The sequence below is a fragment of the Triturus cristatus genome, chromosome 6 (assembly GCF_964204655.1).
Source record: "Triturus cristatus chromosome 6, aTriCri1.1, whole genome shotgun sequence".
In the NCBI taxonomy this organism is placed as follows: domain Eukaryota; kingdom Metazoa; phylum Chordata; class Amphibia; order Caudata; family Salamandridae; genus Triturus; species Triturus cristatus.
The window spans coordinates 1,837,905,925-1,837,927,471 of NC_140589.1; the positions used below are offsets into that span (position 1 = coordinate 1,837,905,925).

General features: G+C 50.3%; 1 protein-coding gene across 2 annotated transcripts in view; it reads left to right on the forward strand.

Moving 5' to 3' along the window:
* CAD (carbamoyl-phosphate synthetase 2, aspartate transcarbamylase, and dihydroorotase) overlaps positions 1-21,547 on the forward strand; it is a 399,701-nt gene that overhangs the window by 129,293 nt on the left and 248,861 nt on the right. For both annotated transcript variants that reach the window (XM_085613270.1, XM_085613271.1), the window contains exon 4: positions 5,660-5,802. In XM_085613270.1, the coding sequence (XP_085469396.1) occupies positions 5,660-5,802 (143 nt within the window). The remainder of the gene's footprint in view (positions 1-5,659; positions 5,803-21,547) is intronic.

Sequence of the window (21,547 nt, forward strand, 5' to 3'; positions counted from 1 at the left end):
GATGACCGCTGATATCTCTCTTCGGATCGATGACCCTGTGGCTCCAAAGCAGTCGACGCCTACCTCCACGGTACCGACCGGCACCAAAGAACCTTCGGCGTTCTCGGTGCGACAAGTCGCGGCGTCGTTGCAACGCATCAGGGAACGGGCAGCCCTCTGATCCACGTCGGGTCCCGACACGAACAAGGCTCCAAAAGCACCCTCGACGCCAACCAACATCACTTTTGGTTTGCCGCCATCCACGGCGCCGAAGATGTTCGAGATCCGAACACGTGTCCGCCAGACACAGTCCCCATCTACTGGACACTCACCTTCTGAGCCGTCACAGCCACAATTCATCGACGCCGACACTGGCAGACTGAACGGAAGATCACGCCAGAGAAGGCCTTGGACTCCTACAGAATACCTCTGAAGCACAAATTGCCAGCAGAGTCGGAACTGGTTCTGTATGAACGTTTGCAAACCTCCTATCAGGATCCCCAATCCTTTTCTCCTACGCCCTCCGAAACAGACGCAATGGAGGACTACATGGGTGATGATACCACCTACCCTAGGGATATCGATACTGAAGAGCAGCAGGACCCAGATCAAGTATGGGATGACCCTACAGACCAGGGTACCGCGACAGATACCCAGGACACGCAGCTTTACAGCACCAAAACATCTCCCACAGAGGACACTGCTGCCTTCAATGCCCTCATAGAACGTGCAGCTGCCAATCATGGAGTACAACTCCACTATAACACGGTTGAGGAAGACTTCTTAGTGGACACTTTCGCCTCCTCCGAGAGAACTGTCAAAACTTTGCCCATGTTGAAAGGTGTTCTCAAACCTGCAAAGGACATTTTCAAAGAAACAACCAGGGCAAGGGTGCTAAACCCCAGGATTGAAAAAAAATACAAGCCTGCACCCGGAGACCCTATGTACATTAGGGGTCAGTTACCTCTGGACTCCATGGTGGTTGCTAACGCTCGCAAACGAGCCCACTCGCAAACAGGTGATGCTCCTCCCCCAGACAAAGAGTCCAAGGTGCTGGAGACCTCAGGCAAGAGAATTGCAGCTCAAGCAGCAAACATCTGGCGCATTGCCAATACACAGGCCCTCCTGGCCCGCTATGATCGTTCACACTACGACATGCTAGAATCGCTACTCCAGCATCTGCCAGATCAATACAAAGAGGCAGCGGAGCTCCTCATCAGAGAGGGACAACTTCTTACCAACGCATCCATTAAGTGCGCACTGGATGCTGCCGACACAGCAGCAAGGGCAATTAACACCAGCGTCATGTTACGCCGACACGCTTGATTAAGAATCTCCGGATTCAAACCAGAGATTCAAAACAACATCCTAAATCAGCCAGTCAACCCCGACTACCTATTCGGCCCAGAAGTTGACACCACCTTAGAAAAAATAAAGAAAGACACTGACACTGCGAAGTCAATGGGGGCTCTGCAAACGCAGCAATTTCGTAGTGGCTCCTTTCGTCGCCCCGGGAATAGGGGAGCAGCTAGAGGCCAGGGGTCACAGCAGCAATACACTAAAGGGGGCACACAGAGTACCTACAATAAAACCAACACAGGTGGATATCGTGGCTCCAGCACCAAGGGCAGAGGACGTGGTTACGGCAACACCAGGTCCTCACCCAAAAACAAACAGTGACGCCCTCTCCCTTCCCCCCGACCACATAACACCTGTCGGGGGAGACTCCAGCGGTTCCTGTCCACGTGGAAAACCATCACCACAGACAGGTGGGTCAGAGACATTATCCAGCACGGTTACTGTCTCGAATTAACCTCCACTCCACCCAACATACCGCCAAAGCACCGTCCTATGTCCGTAGAGCACTTAGCATTATTGCAGCAGGAAGTGCTAAGTATGCTGCAAAAGGGCGCAATAGAGGTCGTGCCCGTCAACCAGCAGGGGACAGGGGTGTACTCTCTGTACTTCCTAATCCCAAAAAAGGACGGGTCACTCAGACCTATACTAGACCTGAGACCCCTCAACCACTACATTCTGTCAGAGCATTTCCATATGCTCACCCTACAGCAGGTTCTCCCGCTGCTCAGCCACTGAGACTTCCTAGCCACACTAGACCTCAAAGATGACATCACACAGGAAATATCTCAGGTTCACTATTCAGAGACAGCACTATCAATTCAAAGTCCTCCCCTTCGGCGTGACAACAGCACCCAGGGTTTTCACCAAGTGCCTAGCTACAGTGGCTGCACATCTACGGAGACAACTCATTCACGTCTACCCTTACCTGGACGACTGGCTTGTTCAAGCAAAGTCAGCCCACCAATGCGCCAGCCACATGTCCCTCACCATCCACCTTCTTCACAGTCTGGGATTCTCACTAAATTACCCAAAATCACATCTCCAACCCGCACACGTATAACAGTACCTGGGTGCGACCATAAACATTCTGGCAGCCACAGCTCAGCCAAATTTTGTGAGGATCAACAGCATGCAACTGCTGATCTCAAAGTTCAAACCTCAACACTCCCTTCCTGCGCGAGTGTTCATACAGTTGATAGGCATGATGGCCTCCTGCATTTTCATAGTCCCGCACGCGAGACTACATATGTGCCCGCTTCAGGAGTGCTTGGCACGTCAATGGAATCAGGCTCACGGGCAATTAAAAGACCTAGTGTTGGTGAGCGGTCGGGCATACGACTCTCTGCATTGGTGGAATCCACAAAACCTTTGCAAGGGCCGACCGTTCCAAGAGCCTGTTCCACAAATAGTACTGATAGCGGACGCCTCTCTCCAGGGATGGGGAGCTCATGTACTCAATTACACAGTGCAGGGACTATGGACGACACAGCAAAAGAAGATGCACATCAACCTTCTGGAACTAATGGCAATCTTTGTAGCCATGAAGGCATTCAAAGTACACCTGTGCAACAAAGTCGTGTTGATCCGGACGGACAACATGACTGCCATGTACTACATACAGAAGCAGGGAGGAACACACTCTCCACAGTTGTCTCATCTGGCTCAGAGCATGTGGAAGTGGGCCATTCAAAGGAACATATTCCTCATGGCGGAACACCTCCCCGGCAAGGACAACCAGATGGCGGATCTGCTCAGCAGACACAGCCACCAGATGCACGAGTGGGAGCTACACCCATCAGTACTCCAACCGTACTTCCAGCAGTGGGGTCATCCAGAGATAGACCTATTCGCCACAAACGAAAACGCAAAATGCCAAAGCTTGCCGCCAGGTTCCCACATCCACAGTCGCAGGGCAATGCGATATGGATGAACTGGTCCGGCAGATTTGCGTACGCTTTTCCCCCAGCGCCATTAATACCGCTGGTGGCACGCAAACTGCGACAGCACTCACTGACACTCATCCTAGTTGCTCCAACGTGGGCGCGCCAGCCATGGTACACCACCTTTATGGAACTTTCCGTGGTGCCGCATCAAAGGCTGCGGATCAAACCCGCACTTTTAACGCAGAACCATGGCGAAATTCAGCACCCAGATCCGCAACAGCTGAACCTGGCAATCTGGCTCCTGAAGTCCTAGAGTTTGGCTACCTAAACCTGCCACCGGACTGTATGGAGATCATCAAGGAGGCCAGGAGACCCACTACCAGAGCTTGCTATGTAGCTAAATGGAAGAGGTTTGTCATTTACTGCAACAACAATGACATTAACCCGCTAGACGCATCCATTCAAAACATAATCTGCTACCTCTTACACCTATACCGATGCAATCTGGCATACACCTCAATACGTATCCATTTAACAGCAATAGCAGCCTATCTCCAAAACAGGCAGCACCTCTCTTTATTCAAAGTGCCTGCCATCAAAGCCTTCTTGGAAGGACTTAAACAAGTAATTCCCCCAAGCCACCCACCAGCACCGGTGTGGAACCTCAACTTGGTCCTCACCAGACTGATGGGTCCACCCTTCGAACCTCTCCACTCATGTGAGATTCAATTCCTCACCTGGAAGGTAGCTTTCCTAATAGCAATCACTTCGTTAAGAAGAGTTAGTGAACTCCAGGCACTAACCATTCAAGAGCCATTCATACAGGTTCACGCAAACAGGGTCGTACTACGTACCAACCCCAAATTCATGCCTAAAGTAATATTGCAGTTCCACATGAATCAAACTATTGAACTGCCTGTTTTCTTTCAAAATCCACAAAATGTCGCTGAGAGAATGCGCCATACACTAGATGTAAAGAGGGCCCTCATGTACTATATAGACAGAACTAAGGATTTTAGGAAGACAAAACAACTTTTCGTTGCCTTTTCTCCACAACACAAGGGCAATGCCATTTCCAAAGCAGGTATAGCCAGATGGATCGTTAAATGTATTCAAATTTGCTATCAAAAAGCTAAACGCACATTAACGATTCCCCCACGAGCCCACTCAACACGAAAGTTAGGGGCGTCCATGGCTTTCCTGGGAAACATTCCTTTACACGAAATATGTAGAGCAGGCACATGGTCCACTGTACATACATTTACCAAACACTACTGTGTAGATGTGCAATCAAAACAGCAGGCAGCTGTAGGACAGGCTGTTCTCAAAACTCTTTTTCAGACCGCTGCAGCTGGCACGGGTAGCCGCCGCTAATAAGAGGGCACTGCTATATATTCTATGCACAGATATGAATTCAGCAGCCCACATGCCTCGAACTGAATATGCTACTTACCAGTATGCATCTGTTCTTGGCATGTAGGGCTGCTGACATTCATATCGCCCTCCCTCCTCCCCGGCGCCTGTAGCAGCTGCAGCTCTCAGAATTACTGTAAGCATGGTCATCACTTTCTGTATCTACTCCATCACTGCCACAATGGCGAAAAACAATCTGAGGATGGAGAGGATGCCCATGCGCACTGTGGTCCAGGGGAGGAGTCACCTATCTCAGGATACTTCGAAGACTCTTCCAGGACAACAACGTGCAAACATCAGGACCCAACACTAGGCGGCGATCTATGCACAGATATGAATGTCAGCAGCCCTACATGCCAAGAACAGATGCATACTGGTAAGTAGCATATTCAATCTCATGCATAAGAGTGCGTCTTTTGATCTCTGCCTCATGCTCTTCACTACTTTGGACATGCGCACTGGGTTTTGTACACATTTAATATATAAAAATTAGAGCAGTACTCTGTTCGTAACTTATGATTGTACATAAGGCTCAGACAGCCAACATTCGCACACAAAGGGTATAGGAGTGTCAGATTGTTAGGATCCCTAAATGAGATAAATTTGCATGTAAATCTAGAAGGTAACACCTGACCAATGACTCAGATTATCCAAATATTCTGGCATGGCTCTTGTGCATACTATCAACCCACGATGTCAAGATTCTGTAATTTATTTGTGTTAATTCATTTAAGTCTGACTCCTTCACGTATAGCTTTGTAAAATAGAGAACTTCTTACTAATGTATCTTAAAGCACAAGAGGCAGAGAGGTGCTTGCTATCGAAGTTTTAAGAGGGACATAAAGGTTTTATTTCCTAGAACTCCAGAATCTCTAGGGTGAATTTTGACTGATGAATGAATGGGGTGCAACTAACCTGCACTGAATGGCTGTTGTGATTCACCCAGACCATTGCATGTTCGTACATCAGTTTTCAATGATGTATTTGTTTTTATTTACAAATGCCTTTTTCTGGGCCACATCTAGGAGTTGACACCAGGGCCCTGACCAAGAAGATCCGAGAGAAGGGAACTATGCTGGGGAAGTTAATCTTGGATGGAACGGAGGCCAGTACTGTTCCATTTGTGGATCCCAACACTAGGAATTTGGTGAAAGAGGTGTCGCTAAAGGTAAGCCTGTGTCTCCCCCTTTATCATTAGTGATTCATTGCATCAGTGCAAGTAGTTGCCTTCGAATGAACCAGTAATTCGGTCCTTCTGGTCAGCTGAGGCCTGATAATAGCTGCATGCCCACTCACCTGCTCTGGGCACCGAGGCACTATTGCCATTATAACCATTGTCCACCCTACTGAGATTTGAGAGCATTTTAAATATTTCTGCTGTAATGTTAGAAGGATTTTTAAATGCCCCAAGACAGTAAGTGCGTATCTCTTCACAGCTTGAGGTCTCTATGAAAGAAGTGCTGTACTGTACATAATACTTCGGCTATTACTTGGTGGGGATATATCACATAGCTTCGACCACCATTAATTTTCTGCCGTTATGTACTGCCATTATGGATTCTCTTTATTAAAATTACCAATCCTTTGACCCATCCCAACCTTGACCCCTAAAATTGGATCTCAAACCCATTACATGAACACCAAAGCCTACATATTTGATTGTATTAATATGTATTCGATAGAATGCAATTAAAAAATCTAATCAATGTGAAATATTTATATAAAATTAAGATTAAAAAAATCATCTTCAAGGCATGTGTGCTATATATACACCTATGCTTTGCATAAGTCCGCCATCTAGTGTTGGGCTCAGATGATTACAGGTTGTTTTTGTAACTGTAGGAAGCTGGGTATCTATTGCAGTAACCCCCCCACCCCACTTTTTGCCAGACTACTGACGCACTTTGACTTAATGTGCCCTGGGTTCCTGCCAGTCAGGTTTCCAGGGCCTGTGTTCTTTTCCCAAAACTGTACTGTGTACTCCCAATTGACAACTCTCTGGCCACATGTCAGTCCCTTGTAAAAGGTACCTTGGTACCAAGGGCGCTGTGGCCAGGGAAGGCCTCTAAGGGCTGCAGAACTTATTGTGCCACCCTTAGTGGCCCTGTACCTTTACTCACACACACACTGCCATTGCAGGCTGTGTGTTTTGGTGCAAAACAAAGTGAAGTAGACATGGCACACATCCCTGTGTGCCATGCCTACAACTCACTGCCCTACCATAGATCAGTCACCCCTCTAGCTGGGTGCCCTATACCAGTGGTGAGGGTGCAGGTACATGAGCGATATACCCGTACAGTGTCTAAGTACATTCTTAGACATTGTAAGTACAATGCTGCCATTAAGAGTATATGGTACTGGTAGTTTGGTATCAAACGTCTCCGCACATTAAGCCCACACTGATGCCAGTGTGGGATTTAATGAAATATGCACTCCAAGGGTATCTTAGAGATACCCCCTGCAAAACGACCAGCCTCTAGTGAGTTCCCTGACTGGTACACACCAGCCTGCCACCACAAGACATGTTTCTGGACCCCTAGGGTGGGAGCCTTTGCTCCCTGAACCCAGAAACAAAGCCTTTCCTGGGCGGAGGTGTTCACACCTCCCTCTGGTCAGGAAGAGCCATCTGTGGCAGGGGAGCTTCAAAGGCCTTGCAGCCTTTGTAATGCGACCCCCAGCCTCTCCTGTCTGCAGCAGGCCCCCTTCCTGTCTCCCCTCCGTTTCGGCAATCAAAAACTAGCCAACCCAGAAGGTGTGCCCACGTCTGCCAACTCCACACTTTCAGGTGGGGAAAGTGCCTGCCATCTTGCAGATGGCAGGTTCTCCCCAATCCGGATTAGGGATTGTGCTCACTCCCCCACGTGGGGTGAGCACACAAAGGGTGTAGTCACCCTAAAGTCAGTAGCCCATTGGCTAATGACCTCGAGTCCCCTTAAACACCCCCTATATACGGTATTTAGCGTTTAGCCCTAAACCAAGAAAGCAGATTCCCGCAACCTAAGAAGAGAAAGGACGAAAGTAGACTGCCTTCAACAAAGACCGGATCGCCTGTGAACAGCCGCTCTGTTCAGAAGAAACACCAAAGAAATACTCCAAGCCTGCTGAGGAAAAAGAAACCTCATATGGAATCACGACTGCACCGGTCGACTACAGCCCGAGTTAGAGTGGCCTACCGGTCCCGGCGAGGTCCCCTAGCACTCCAGAGTCCGAGTCCACCGTGGGTTGACACCTCTGACTCCCTGACGTTGCCTGCAGCCTCTGCACGGAGACCTCCCCAACTACGAGTGGCCCGGTAAGGTGAAATCCGACCTCAAAAGACACCACTGCATCCAGCTGCCCTGCACCCTGGAGAAAAGAACCCGAGATGCACCTACGTCCCCGAACCCTCCAACTTACCTGCCCAGCTGTTGATTCCTCCCGGAAGTCTTCCTGGACTGAGCCTGCAGCTAAAAAACAAAGCCAACAATCCCCATTGAAAATGGGGCATCCGACCCCAAAACAGCACCCTGCACCCAGCCGCCCCTGCGCTGCTGCGCGTGCACTTTGTGCTAAACGGGATGCCCCTTTGCCCTGAGCCGAACACCAGGAGCTTGGCTCCCACAACCTTGTGGCCTGCTCGCCAGCAGCCACCAACCCGAGGCCCCCTATCCACCATTGGATAACATTGGGCCTCAGCACTCTGCGCCCGGCGCCCTAGTGCCGCTGACGGTGTAACAAGTTTGCATCCTTGACCCTGGGGGACCCCGGAGTCTAACCCCAGAGCACCAACTCCCACAATAATGTACTTTTTTTTTTTTAGATTTCTTTATTAGTTTGTTCCTCCAACCTGCATATCACGTTCATATACATTGTGACCTCTGAGTCACAATCCAAAAATTAGGGACAAACCTCTTCATCTAGAACCTTCTACAGAGGTTCTTATAGAGGAAGCCACTTTAAAGGAAGAGGTGCACTTCACCTTTTGTAGCCAGCTTATCTTACAAGTGGTATCGGCTTGTCTGACGTCCTTAAATGCTTTAGCATAGTGTGATAATTCAGGAGTGGACCAAAGTCTGCGCCCGTAGGCTATCGGTCTGAACCTTACTGTCTCCTCCAGACGATTACATTCTAGGTCATAGAACAGGGGCTTCAATGGGGTACTGTAAGAAAGTGGCTCTGTATATACTGCACCAAGGTAAGGTTCAGTGTGCACATAGTCCAGTGTGCACATAGTCCAGTGTGCACATAGTCCAGTGTGCACATAGTCCACAGTCCCCAGAGGCTTGGCAGAGGCTAAAGGTAGATATAACCCTGCTCTCTAAAGTGGTAGCCTGGTCGAGCAGTAAGGCAGTATCAGAGGACAGTGTAAAGCATTTGTTGTACACACTCAGTCAGCAAATAGTTCCAGACACTCAATAACTGAACTCTAGGCCAATGGTTTGTATATAAAAATATATGCTTGTTTTATTTTAGAACCAACACTTGGAATTAAAATATACTTTCTCGACAAGAGATGTTTCATAAAAATACTTTTGTATATGCAATAGACTTTGTAGTAAACAGTTACAAGTAGTTGCAGTAGGCAACTCTATTTCTAAACACAATACATTGAGCTCAATGATAAATTCAAGTTTTGCAGCGTGAATCTTTCTGGATTCACTATGCTGTGCATTATTCCGCGATCTTGTGGTTGGGTCCGGATTCGTAGTCTTTTCTTTGTTTTTTTTTTTTTTTTTTCGTAGCCCAGGTGGGCGTCGACGTCCACCATTTGGTGCTCCTCCCGTGACGTCGTCGTGCTTCCTGCGGAAGTCCCACCTTTGGGGCGCCATCTTCAGATTCTTTTTTCCGCCGTTGGGTCTGGATCGTCATCGGGAAGCTCCAGAATTACACTCGAAGGAAGAAAAGCGAGTTTCGTCGATAGAATCACTAGAAGATATCCGGAAAGGAAGAGATTTCATCAGGAGCGCGAAGAAAGGAGGACCAGCGCCCCTTTTCTTCGACGGCCTTGGAGAATGCACGCTCAGAGACCCTGAGCGCAATGGACAAGACGCCATTCAAGTTCTGCCCAAACTGCCACCACAAGTTCGCGCAGAAAGACGAGCATCCGGTCTGCAACCTCTGCCTACCGGTCGATCACCAGAGTATCGACTGCAACGCCTGCTCAGCCTTCGCGCCGAAGACACTCAGGGTGAGAGAGCGGCAGAGAAGAGCCAACGCCAACATGGATGGCAAGGGGAAGCCCCCGACGCTCTACGATCTGGGCCTCTCCACGGACGACGAGGACAACGTCGCCGAGACAGCCGAAAACTTCACGGTCGTAGAGACCGACAAGAAAAAAGAAGACGAGGTAAGAGAATCGTCGAGCGCAAAACAGAAAGTACCTCGACAACACGAGGGTGACTCGAGAAAATCTGAGTCAAAGTCCACGAAGGGAGCCCAGGCGCCGAAAACTTCGACGTCCAAAGGGGGAACCACGGACAAGAGGCCGAGCGGATCCTTAGAAAAGGACTCCCTGGTGCCGAAAGACGCCGAAAGGCAAGGGTCGTCGAAAGCATCCCATGAAACGGGCCGATCGTCGCAGAAAGAACGTTCGACGTCGACGCAAGTTTCATCAAAGACCCGCGGTCGACGCCGAAAGCATCTCCGAGATGGAGAAAAAGAAAAGGCGGCTCGAGGCCGAAATGGAGAACATCCTTCAAAGGAAGAAGGAGTTCGACGCCAGGATGAAGGAATTCAAGATTCCAACGGTTTCATCGGCGGACGTCGGTGAGGTCGAAGACGAGTTCGACGCCGAAGGGCTGACAAGGGATCTCGAAGAGGAAGAAGAGCCCTATTATGAGGGAGAAGCCGAGGAAGAAGACCAACGGTCGTTCTACGAATCGGCGGCATCTACCAGCAACGACGTCGAATGGCACGATCTCGACACCGAAAACCCGGAGGAGCCCGTGGACACGTACCCTTCGAGGCCTTCGCCACCCGACGACATCGGGGTCTACAATATGGTGGTCAGGAGCGCAGCAATGGCCTTCGGCGTCAAACTCGACGAGGAAAAACCGAAAGCCGATTTTCTCGTCGAGACACTGCTCCCCATCCAGACAAGGAGCCAGTTCCTCCCCATGCTACAAAGCGTGATGAATCAGGGGAGAGAAGCCTTCAAGGAACCTGCGACCTGCCGGTCGATCACGCCCAGGACAGAGAAGAAATATAAGCACTCCTCCCTGGACCCCCCTTACATCAAGGGTAGCGTGACCGCGGACTCCATCATAGCCTCCACGGCCAGGAGAAGGGCCAACGTACCAGCAACTTCGGGCCCACCTCCGGATAAGGAGAGCAGGAGGATTGACCTCACAGGAAGAAAGGTCGAGAGGAACGCCGCAATGCACTGGCGCATGGCGAATTCAAATGCACTCCTCAATAGACACCAATACCAGCACTGGGATGAGATGGGGGAGCTAGTAAAGCACCTCCCCGAAGAATACCGCCAGAGAGCCTCTCACCTGATAGACGAAGGCAAGAACATCGCCAACTCCTGTATAAAGACGGCGTTGGATGGGGCAGAGACTTCAGCAAGACTCATGGCCATAGGGGTCACAGAGAGGAGGCATGCATGGCTAAGAATCTCGGGATTCAAACCGGAAGTGCAGAACAACATCCTTGGCACCCCCTTCAACGGAGAGACACTGTTCGGAGCAACAGTGGACGACAAGCTCACCCAGCTGAAAAAAGAAAACGAGACGGCGAGGTCCATGGGGGCCCTACAGCTGAGGGGAATGAGGCGAGGAAATCCCTCGAGGAGACCCTACGGTAGGGGAGGAAGCCAGCAGGGGACGTCGCACCAGGCGTTCCAACAAAGTCAGCAGGGTGAAGGTCACGGACAAGGTCAGCAGAAGCAAAACTGGCAATATCAACCTCGGGGCCAGTCCTTTCGCGGGAGAGGGAACGGACGTGGCCAAAGGAGGAGAGGGGGCGAACAGCCCTCGACGAAGTGACTCAGCACGCAAGAGGACGCCTACCCTCGTCAGGACCCCAAGGGTGAGGCGCAAAAAAGTGTCATCAGGGGGAAGAGAAGATTCAAGAGCCTACGAGCATACGACACCAGTAGGCGGAAGACTGAGGTTCTACCTTCAGGAGTGGCGGCGTATAACCACAGACAAGTGGATACGGAACGTTGTGCAGTACGGATACTGCGTAGATTTGGAGAAAAAACCTCCAAACAGGAACCCAAAGGGAAGACTGAGATCGGCCCAAGAACTGGCAATACTCAGAGAAGAAACGCAGAAACTCCTGCAAAAGGGAGCCATAGAGACAGTGCCGTTCAGAGAACGCAACAAAGGGGTCTACTCAAACTACTTCGTGGTTCCGAAGGTAGACGGAGACCTCAGACCCATACTAGACCTCCGTTACCTAAACAAGTTCATCAGAACGCAAAGGTTCAAAATGACTTCACTGCAGGAGGTTCTGCCACAGATAAGAGAAGGGGACTTCATGGTCACCGTGGACCTCAAGGATGCCTACCTTCACATCCCAATAAACAGAAGGCACAAGGGCCTTCTAAGATTCAACATCGAACAAGAACACTACCAGTTCACGACCCTGGCCTTCGGATTAAAATCAGCACCAAGGGTCTTTACAAAATGCCTGTCGGCGGTAGCGGCGCACCTACGAAGGCAGGGAATACATGTCTACCCCTACTTGGACGACTGGCTGGGCAAACTCACGCGGAAAGTGCGAGAGGCACGCAAAACGCGTAACAGACACCCTCACGAATCTGGGATTCTCGATCCACTGGGGAAAATCATCGATGGAACCGGAGCAGGTGAAGATTTTCCTGGGGGCAAAGATCAACTCCCGCAACAGTACAGTAGTGCCCAGCGACAGGAGGACAGAGGCTCTACTGAAGGAGGCGAAGCTCTACCAGAAGGGGCGAGCTCTGACAGTGAGGGCTGTGAGCAAGATGATGGGGATGATGGCGTCCTGTATCCAGCTGGTGCCGAATGTACGCCTGCACATGAGACCATTCCAGGAATGGCTACAACAACAATGGTCACAAGCAAACGGAAGTTGGGAGGATCTAGTGGTTGTTACGCACGCAGTGCAGGAGGAGATAACTTGGTGGAACAGAGACAACATAACAAAAGGGAGAAGCCTGACACCACCAATCCCAACAGTGACCATTACCACGGACGCATCGCAGAAGGGATGGGGAGCGCACATGGACAACCTCAGAGTGAGGGGTCTATGGGCCCCAGCAGATGCGGTCCGCCATATCAACTACCTCGAGTTGAAAACAATCCTGCTAGCCCTGAAGGCATTCCAGAGACACCTGTTCAACAAGAGGGTGTTGGTCCAAACGGACAACACCACGGCGATGTTCTACATCAACAAACAAGGGGGGACACAGTCGTTCCCGCTCTCATCCCTAGCTCAGGAGATTTGGAGATGGGCCATACCTCTCAGGATAGATCTACTGGCAATTCACCTACCGGGGAAGGACAATGTGGAGGCAGACTGGCTAAGCAGGCAGACCTCAGCATCACACGAGTGGGAGCTCAATGGCCAGGAAACGGAGAAACTCTTCCGGAGATGGGGGACTCCCACAATAGACCTATTTGCAACACGCCACAATGCAAAATGCCAAAGCTTCGCGTCCAGGCAACCAGATCAGCAATCCAAGGGAAATGCCCTATGGATAAGCTGGTCGAGGACATTTGCCTACGCCTTTCCACCGATACCCCTGTTGCACAGAGTGCTCGACAAGTGCAGAACCAGCAACATGACTCTGATCCTGGTGGCTCCGCAGTGGGCGAGGCAGACATGGTTCTCACAAATTCAAGAAATGGCACAAGGCGACCCATACAGGTTCGAGAGGAGGAAGGACCTGCTCTCAATGCAAAACGGAGAGGTCCTGCACCCAGAGCCAGAGACCCTCAACCTGGCGGCATGGCTCCTGAAGACCTAGAGTTCGCACACCTAAGATTGCCGCCGAGCACGATGCGAGTGCTACGGGAGGCGAGGAAACCAACTACACGAAAATGCTACAGCGCAAAATGGAAGAGGTTCACTGTGTGGTGCCGGAAAAAGGGCCTGCAAAACAGAATGACAAGAGACTCAACAGTACTGAGGTACCTCACACACCTTCTAAAGAGTAACCTCTGCTCGAGCTCACTAAGGGTACACCTAGCGGCCATCGTGGCCTACACCAGAGGTGAAAAAGGTGGAAGTTTCTTCAGCTCGCAGGTGGTGAGGAGATTCATGGAAGGAGCCAAAAGGATGGCCCCCCCGAAAAGGTTGCCGCCGCCGGCATGGAATCTGAATGTGGTCCTGACGGAGCTCATGAAGGCACCGTTTGAACCCATTCACAAGGCCACACTGCAGATGTTGACTATGAAAACAGCCTTTCTGGTGGCCATAACCTCACTACGCAGGGTGAGCGAGCTTCAAGCACTAACGCTGCAGGAACCCTACATTCAGATTCACAAAGATAGAATAGTCCTGAGAACGGACCCACACTTCATGCCCAAGGTAGTGTCGGCGTTCCACATGAATCAGAGTATCCAGATACCAAGTTTCTTCCAAAACCCGACTACAAACGCAGAAAAGGCACTGCACACCCTCGATGCCAGAAGAGCGGTGATGCACTACATTGAGAGAACCAAGGAACTCAGGAAGTCGAAACAGCTGTTTGTGTCCTTTGCTACTAGCTTCATGGGTAGGCCAGTGACTAAGGGCACCATCGCAAGGTGGATTGCCCTCCCTATTCAATTCTGCCACAAACAGGCCGGACAGGAGCTAGCGGAGGGGCCGCAGGCTCACTCCACAAGGAAGAAAGGGGCCACCGTGGCCTTCCTGGCGAACACGCCCATCCAGGACATATGCCTCGCGGCAACTTGGGCATCTGTGCACACGTTCACGAAACACTACTGCGTGGACATTCAGATGAACAAGGAAGCACAGGTTGGACAGAAGGTGCTTCAGCACATTTTCAACGACCAACGCTCATCTACCACCCAGCCGCCACAGAATTAGGAAAACCGCTACAAAGTCTATGCACAGCATAGTGAATCCAGAAAGATTCACGCTGCAAAACGAATAGTTTCTTACCTGTCGGTGTAGTTTTGCAGCTTGAAGATCTTTCTGGATTCACTAGCGAACCCACCCACCTCCGCCAGGAAGATGAGGCTGGAGGAAGAGGGGGTAAAATGGAAAAGATCAAAGAAATGAAAACATACAGATAAAGGGACAAGAAGGATTAATCAATCGCCTAGGGTTAAAAAAAAAAAAAAAAAGAAGGAAAGGAAAAAAGAACCCGAAGATGGCGCCCCAAAGGTGGGACTTCCGCAGGAAGCACGACGACGTCACGGGAGGTGCACCAAATGGTGGACGTCGACGCCCACCTGGGCTACGAAAAAAAAAAAAAAAAACAAAGAAAAGACTACGAATCCGGACCCAACCACAAGATCGCGGAATAATGCACAGCATAGTGAATCCAGAAAGATCTTCAAGCTGCAAAACTACACCGACAGGTAAGAAACTATTCGTTATATGCAACAGATTACTTTTTAGATTACTTTTGTAATTCCAGGCTTGGATCCTAGATCCAGTCCTGGGTCAGTTCTCAGAATCAGCTGTTGAAAGTCGACTTTGGTACTGGAATGATTTTTAACTAATATTGAGCTATTTCAAAAGTTAGCACTTAGAAAATATTACAGAGCAAACAATCAATGATTCCCTATGGAAGGAAATGTAGGTTACAGGTACAGTAGGTTATCGTTTCTTTTGTAATCCAGTACTGGGTGTCTAGACTCAGTACTGGGACCTTTATCCAAAACAGGTAAGTAATTACGTTTTCAGATGTGATACGATTTTTGATGAATATTTAGAAATTGCAGAAATCAACACTTAGAAGAAATTTCACAGAAAAACAGTCAATGGTTTCCTATGGAAGAAAAATGAGGTAAAGGTAAGTATAGTTGTGGGTACTTTTCAGAGTCAGTGCTGGGCACCAAGATCCAGCACTGGGAGCTCACCTAAGAGCAGGTGAGTAAATTCGTTTTTGGTACTCGGCTGATTTTTGGTGAATATTTTGAGTTTTGAAAAGTCCACACTTAGAAGAATTTCCAAGAAAAAGCCAGTCAATGTTACCCTATGAGGAAAATGAAGTTAGCGGTTTAAGGGTAAGTACTCGACTGGCAGAGTTAAATTTCTGGGCATAGACTTAGGGGTCCCCCAGTGTCAGATAGGTAAAGTCAGTTCACCCTCAGCGATTTCAGGACGGCCGGGTGCAGAGAGAGTTAGGCCCAATGTTATCCTATGAGGGATAGGGGGTCCTGGGTTGGTGGCTGCTGTCGGGCAAGGCACGCGGCTGTGGGAGCTGGGCTCCTGGTCACTTACTCAGGGGAAGTGGGTTAGAGTAGAGTTTTCACTGCCAGGGCCACTCGGGCGGCTGGGTGCAGGGTGCTTTTGAGCCGTCGGGCGCTCAATTGATTTCTATGGGAAATCTCCGGTTTGGAAAAAGACTGCAGGCTCGGGGACGAGGACTCTTCAGGTGCCACCACCACTTCGAGGGGTAAGTTGGGTAGTTGGAGGATAGGTAGGTACCCCGGGATTGGGCACAGAGGGCCGTGGGGCGCCGGGTGCAGGGGTGCCTTTTGATGACAGAAATCTTACCCTCTTGTTGATCGCGGTTGTGGTGGCACTCTGTTCTGAGGCTGCAAGCTTCTTCAGGATAGTCGAGGGGGGTCCTTGGGTGCCGGACTCGGGGTCACAGTCGCCGTGGGGTCGTCCTCGTGGGTTTAGTTCACTCCGGCACCGGCCAGGCTTGGCGGGTGCAGAGTGGGCTGGGATCGCGGTTCCGGGCGGCTGCCAGGGGTGAAAGGTAGGTTCTGAGTAGAGCCTCTACTCATGGGAGTCCCAGGGGATCAGAGTTCAAAGGTAGCCAGGTCCTCCGGGGTCTCTGAGGTTGCTGGCCACAAGAGATGCCGGGTTTGGAGCAGGAGCAAGTCCGAGGTCGACAGGCTGGTAGGGCTGGGGCCAAAGCAGTTGGTGTCTCCCTCTCCTTTGCAGCTGCAGGGCAGGTCTTCTTTTCTTCTCGCTCTTCTTGTAGTTTCGGAATCTGGAATCTGGGGAAGGAAGGTTCAGGGTGCTCCTAAATACTAGATTTAGGGGCGTTACAGGTAGGTGAAGGCCAGGGACCAATGGGTCCTCGTCCTGGGGTGGGTACACCCCCTATCCTGCCCCTCTCCTGTGGGAGGGGGGCAGTAGCCTAATCCTGATAGGGTAGGGTCTCCCATCTTCAAGATGGCGAGAGCCCGGAGATGTGCTTCACCTCGCCTCCCCCACCTGAGGGGTGGGGTGGGCAGGCTGGCACATCCCCTGTCCTTGTATGGGGTTTCCGGCCAAGCTTCCCGCCAGAGTGGGGGGTTGCAGTGGACTGGGGAAACTCCTAGAGGCGGCAGGCCTTTGAAGCTTCCCTTTGCTCATCCTGGGGGAGGAGATCTATCACCTCACCCAGGATGTGCATTGTTGCAGGCCCGGGAGAGCAGGGGCTCTCCCACCCAGGGGTCCAGCAACGTGTCTGCTGTGTGGCAGCCTGGGCAGCCTCAGAGCAGACGTGGATTGTAGGTTAGTTGTAAGGGGGCATCTCTAAAATGCCCTCTGGGGTGCTTGGTACATTAAATCTCACACTGGCATCAGTGTGGGTTTAATGTGCTGAGAAGTTTGATACCAAACTACCCAGTCTTTAGTGTTCCCATTATGGTGCTGTGGAGCTCGTGTTTGACGAGCTCTCAGCACCATGTACTCTTAAATGGCAGCACTGCACTTACAGTGCCCGGGAATGGACCTGGGTACTGTAGGGGCACAGGGCTCCTGCTCCTGTGCCCACACCATGGGCATAAGGCACCCAGCCAGAGGGGTGACTGACATATGCCTTGGCAGTGTGGGTGTTGGGCATGGCACACAGAGATGTGTGCCATGTCGACTCTTCATTTTGTCCTGCACCCAGACACTCAGCCTGCAAAGGCAGTGTGTGTGTGTAAGGGTACAGGGCCCCTAAGGGTGGCACAATGCGTGCTGCAGCCCTTAGGGGTCTTCCCTGGTCACAAGGCCCTGGGTACCTAGGGTACCATTTACTAGGGGCTGACATGTGGCCAGGGTTTGCCAATTTGGAGTTTGTGTGTTTTAAGGAAGGAACATAGGCCCTGGGCACCTGATTGGCAGGAGTCCAGGGTACACTCAGTCAAAGTACATTCAGCAATTTAGCAAAAAGTGGGGGCATACCATGCAAGAAAGAGGGCACTTTCTCACAACAGGTGATAGGTTTTTAGGTAAGTAATCGACTAGGGGTTAGTTAAGGTTCTGGGGTTAGACTCGGGGGTCTCCCAGGGTCAATGATGCACATTTGTTTCACTCTCAGCGGCACTAGGGCGGCCGGGTGCAGAGTGTTGAGGCCCAATGTTATCCTATGGAGGATAGGGGGCCTCCGGTTGGTGGCTGCTGGCAAGCAGGCCATGGGCGCAAAGCTCCTAGGGTTTAGGTCATGGCAAATAGGGAACCAAATCAGCACCCCCAGTGGTACTAGGGCGGCTGGGTGCAGGGTGCTGTTTTGAGGTCGGGTGCCCTGATGTCAATGGTGAACTTCCGGTTTGCAAAAGCGCTGCAGCCAGGGAGACTAAGGACTTCTGGGTGCGACCACCACTTCGAGAGGTGAGTTGGGAAGTTAAGGTTTGGTTAGGTGCCGTTGGTTTGGGCATACAAGGCTGTGGGGCATCTGGTGCAGGGGTGCCTTTTGGGGTCGGATCTTCTCACCAGCTCCGGGTCGCGGTCAGGAGGGCCTTCTGGATTTAGCCTGCAGGCGTCGCCTGGAGGCTTGTGGCAGGTCGGGGATCGCCGGTTCTCTGGTCAGGATTGCCGGGGGCTACCTTCTCGTAGCGTTTTTGCACTCGAGCTCGGGCCGGGTTCAGCGGGTGCAGAGTGGGCTGGATTCGCGGTATCCGGCCGGAGCCAGAAGATGCAGTTTGAACCAATCCGGTGGAGAAGCAGTCATGGAAGTGAAGGCAGGCAGGTCCTCCGGGGTTTTCGAGGTTGCTGGGTGCAGGACACACCGAGATTTCGTAGGAGCAGGTTTGAGGGGAGACAGGCCGGTAGGACTGGGGCCAAGTCAGTGGGCGTCGTCCTCTTGTTAGCTGGCTGCACGGCTGTTCGGTCCTTATTTTCTTCTTGTTGTCAGGCTGAATCTGAGGAGGCAAGGTTCAGGGTGCCCCCTAAATACTCAATTTAGGGGCGTTACAGGTAGGTAAGGGCAGGGACCAATGGGTCCCTTGCCTTGGGTGGGTACACCCCCTATCGTGCCACTCTCCAGTGTGAGGGGGGCAGGAGCCTGTCCTTGGTTGGCTAGGTCCCTCCCATCCTAAAGATGGCAGGGACTCCGAGTTGTGCTTCACCTCGCCTCCCCCACCTGAGGGGTGGAGTTGGCTGAGGTGGGTACACCTCTTTTTCCCTCACTTGTTTTGCCCACCGGTTCTCCCGTCCAAAGAGGGGGGTAGAACCAGTGGGGACCAGTTGCTGAAAGCAGCAAATGGTCTGGGGAGGCTCACAAAGGCGGCATGCCTTTTGAAGTTTCCCCTTCGTGAACCCTGCCCATCCTGGGGTAGGAGGCTTGGCACCTTGTCCCAGGATGTGCATTGTTTCAGGCCTCCAAGAGCAGCAGGCTCTCGACCCAGGGTTCCAGAAACATGTCTGTTTGTGGCAGCCTAAGCAACCAATCAGTCAGGTCACTAGAAGTTGGTCGAGTTGTGCATTTTACATTAAATCCCACACTGGCATCAGTGTGGGTTTAATGTGCTGAGAAGTTTGATACCAAATTTCCCAGTCTTCAGTGTAGCCATTATGGTGTTGTGTTGTGTTCGTAATGACAAACTCTCAGCACCATATACTCTTAATGGCAGCACTGCACTTGCAGTGCCCCGGAATGGACTTCGGCACTGTAGGGGTACAGGGCTTATGCACCTGTACCCTCACCACTGGCATAGGGCACCCAGCTAGAGGGGTGACTGATCTATGCCAGTGCAGTGGGTTGTAGGAATGGCACACAGGGATGTGTGCCATGTCGACTCTTCACTTGGTTCTGCACCAAGACACGCAGCCTGCAAAGGCAGTGTGGTGAGTGGCAGGGTACAGGACCTCTAAGGGTGGCACAATAAGAGCTGCTGCCCTTAGAGTCCTTCTCTGGTCACAGTGCCCTGGGTACCTGTGGTACCAATTACCAGGGGCTGACATGTGGCCAGAGGTGCCAATTGGGTTTAGACTTCAAAGCAGTTTAAGGGAAGGAACATAGGCACTGGGTACCTAATTAGCAGGAGCCCAGGGCACACCCAGTCAAAGAACATCAGCAATTCAGCAACAAGTGGGGGCATACCATGGAAGAAAGAGGGCACTTTCTCACAGATATGCAAAAGCTAAACGACTTTTACCTGTTCCCCCAAAAGCTCACTGCAGTAGAAATATTGTAGCTTCCATTGCTTTCTTAGGGACTATTCCTATTTCTGATATTAGTAAAACAGCAACATGGTCTACTCCCCGCACCATGACAAAACCTTATTGTGTGAATGTATTTGCACGACAACAAGCAGTGTTGGCCAGGCAGTACTTAAGACTCTTTTTCAAATAACTTCAACCAACCACATGTTAACCACTGCCTGGGGAGAGGGATTGCTTAACAGTCTATGCAAAGCATGAGTATCTACAGCACACATGCCTCGAACAGAATGTTACTTACCCTGTAGGCATCTGTTCTTGGAATTGAAATGTCACATAAGTTTACATATTTAAATGTAAATAGTGTGACAACGGAGGTTAGATATTTAATTACAATATAACTAATGGAATCACTTAACTTGACCATACTAAATTAATGAAAATATTTCATTTGGTTTTAAACTAGCTACATAGTAACTTAAAAATTTGAAGTAAGGGTGTCTCTCCGTAGTGGTAGTCGAAGTAAATAGGATAAAGAGGAGCTAAAGGTAGGAAGTGATTGCAGGTAAGTAATGGTAAGCTGAAGTAATGAACACCTAAGCTGTGATAATGGCTCCCACACACATCAGAGATGCACGTTAGGCCACTTTAAAGTGGTTTTACTCCTTTTCTCGCATATTTTTCCTCCTTTAATAACTGACTACAGAAGGGCCTGGTGAAGTAGATAGTTGGATTAAAAAAAAAAAGCTTTGGCAAATGCAACCGGTCCGGCCTTTGAAAGCTGGTGCAATGGTTACTTGAAAACATTTTTTAAGTGGAGCATATACCATTTAATCCTTTTGACGCAAAGAAAAGGTACTTTTGTCTTTCAATTACTGTAGCCTGAACACATAGTTTAAACATAAGGATGACTTAAAAAAAAATGAAGACTGCCATTGTCAGTCAAATGGTCTTGCATTATCTGTCAGCCTTTTTGCTTCATCAGTGCTTGCGGTCTTATGCTGTTTAATTATATTGAATATTGTGGGAGTGGCTGGGCACTCGCCAGTATTTAAATAAAAAAATTGGAATAAAGGAAAATATCTTTTTGGGTCTCAAAAAACACACTTTTCTATATAGCCCCTAGCACCGAGGGGAACTACTTTGTGTGCAGATGTGCTTCTTGTATATGGGCAGAGAATGCCGTTATTCGAAGTGAAGTTAACTAGTGGCTGAAGTGGGCTGCCCCTTGCTTTATGCAGTAGTGGACGGAAGAAAGATGTTAATCACAACAGACCTGTGGATGAATACGGCTGGCTGAGAGCTAATAAAAATGAATGTTAAATATATAACTGTGTTAAAATCTAAGCGTCTGTGCTTTAGATTGCGACTTACAAGAAATAAATGTGGAGATCTTTTCCTGAGGGACACTTGGCTTTCGGACTCTGGTATTGCTCTTTCCATCCCGACAGGTTTTCTAA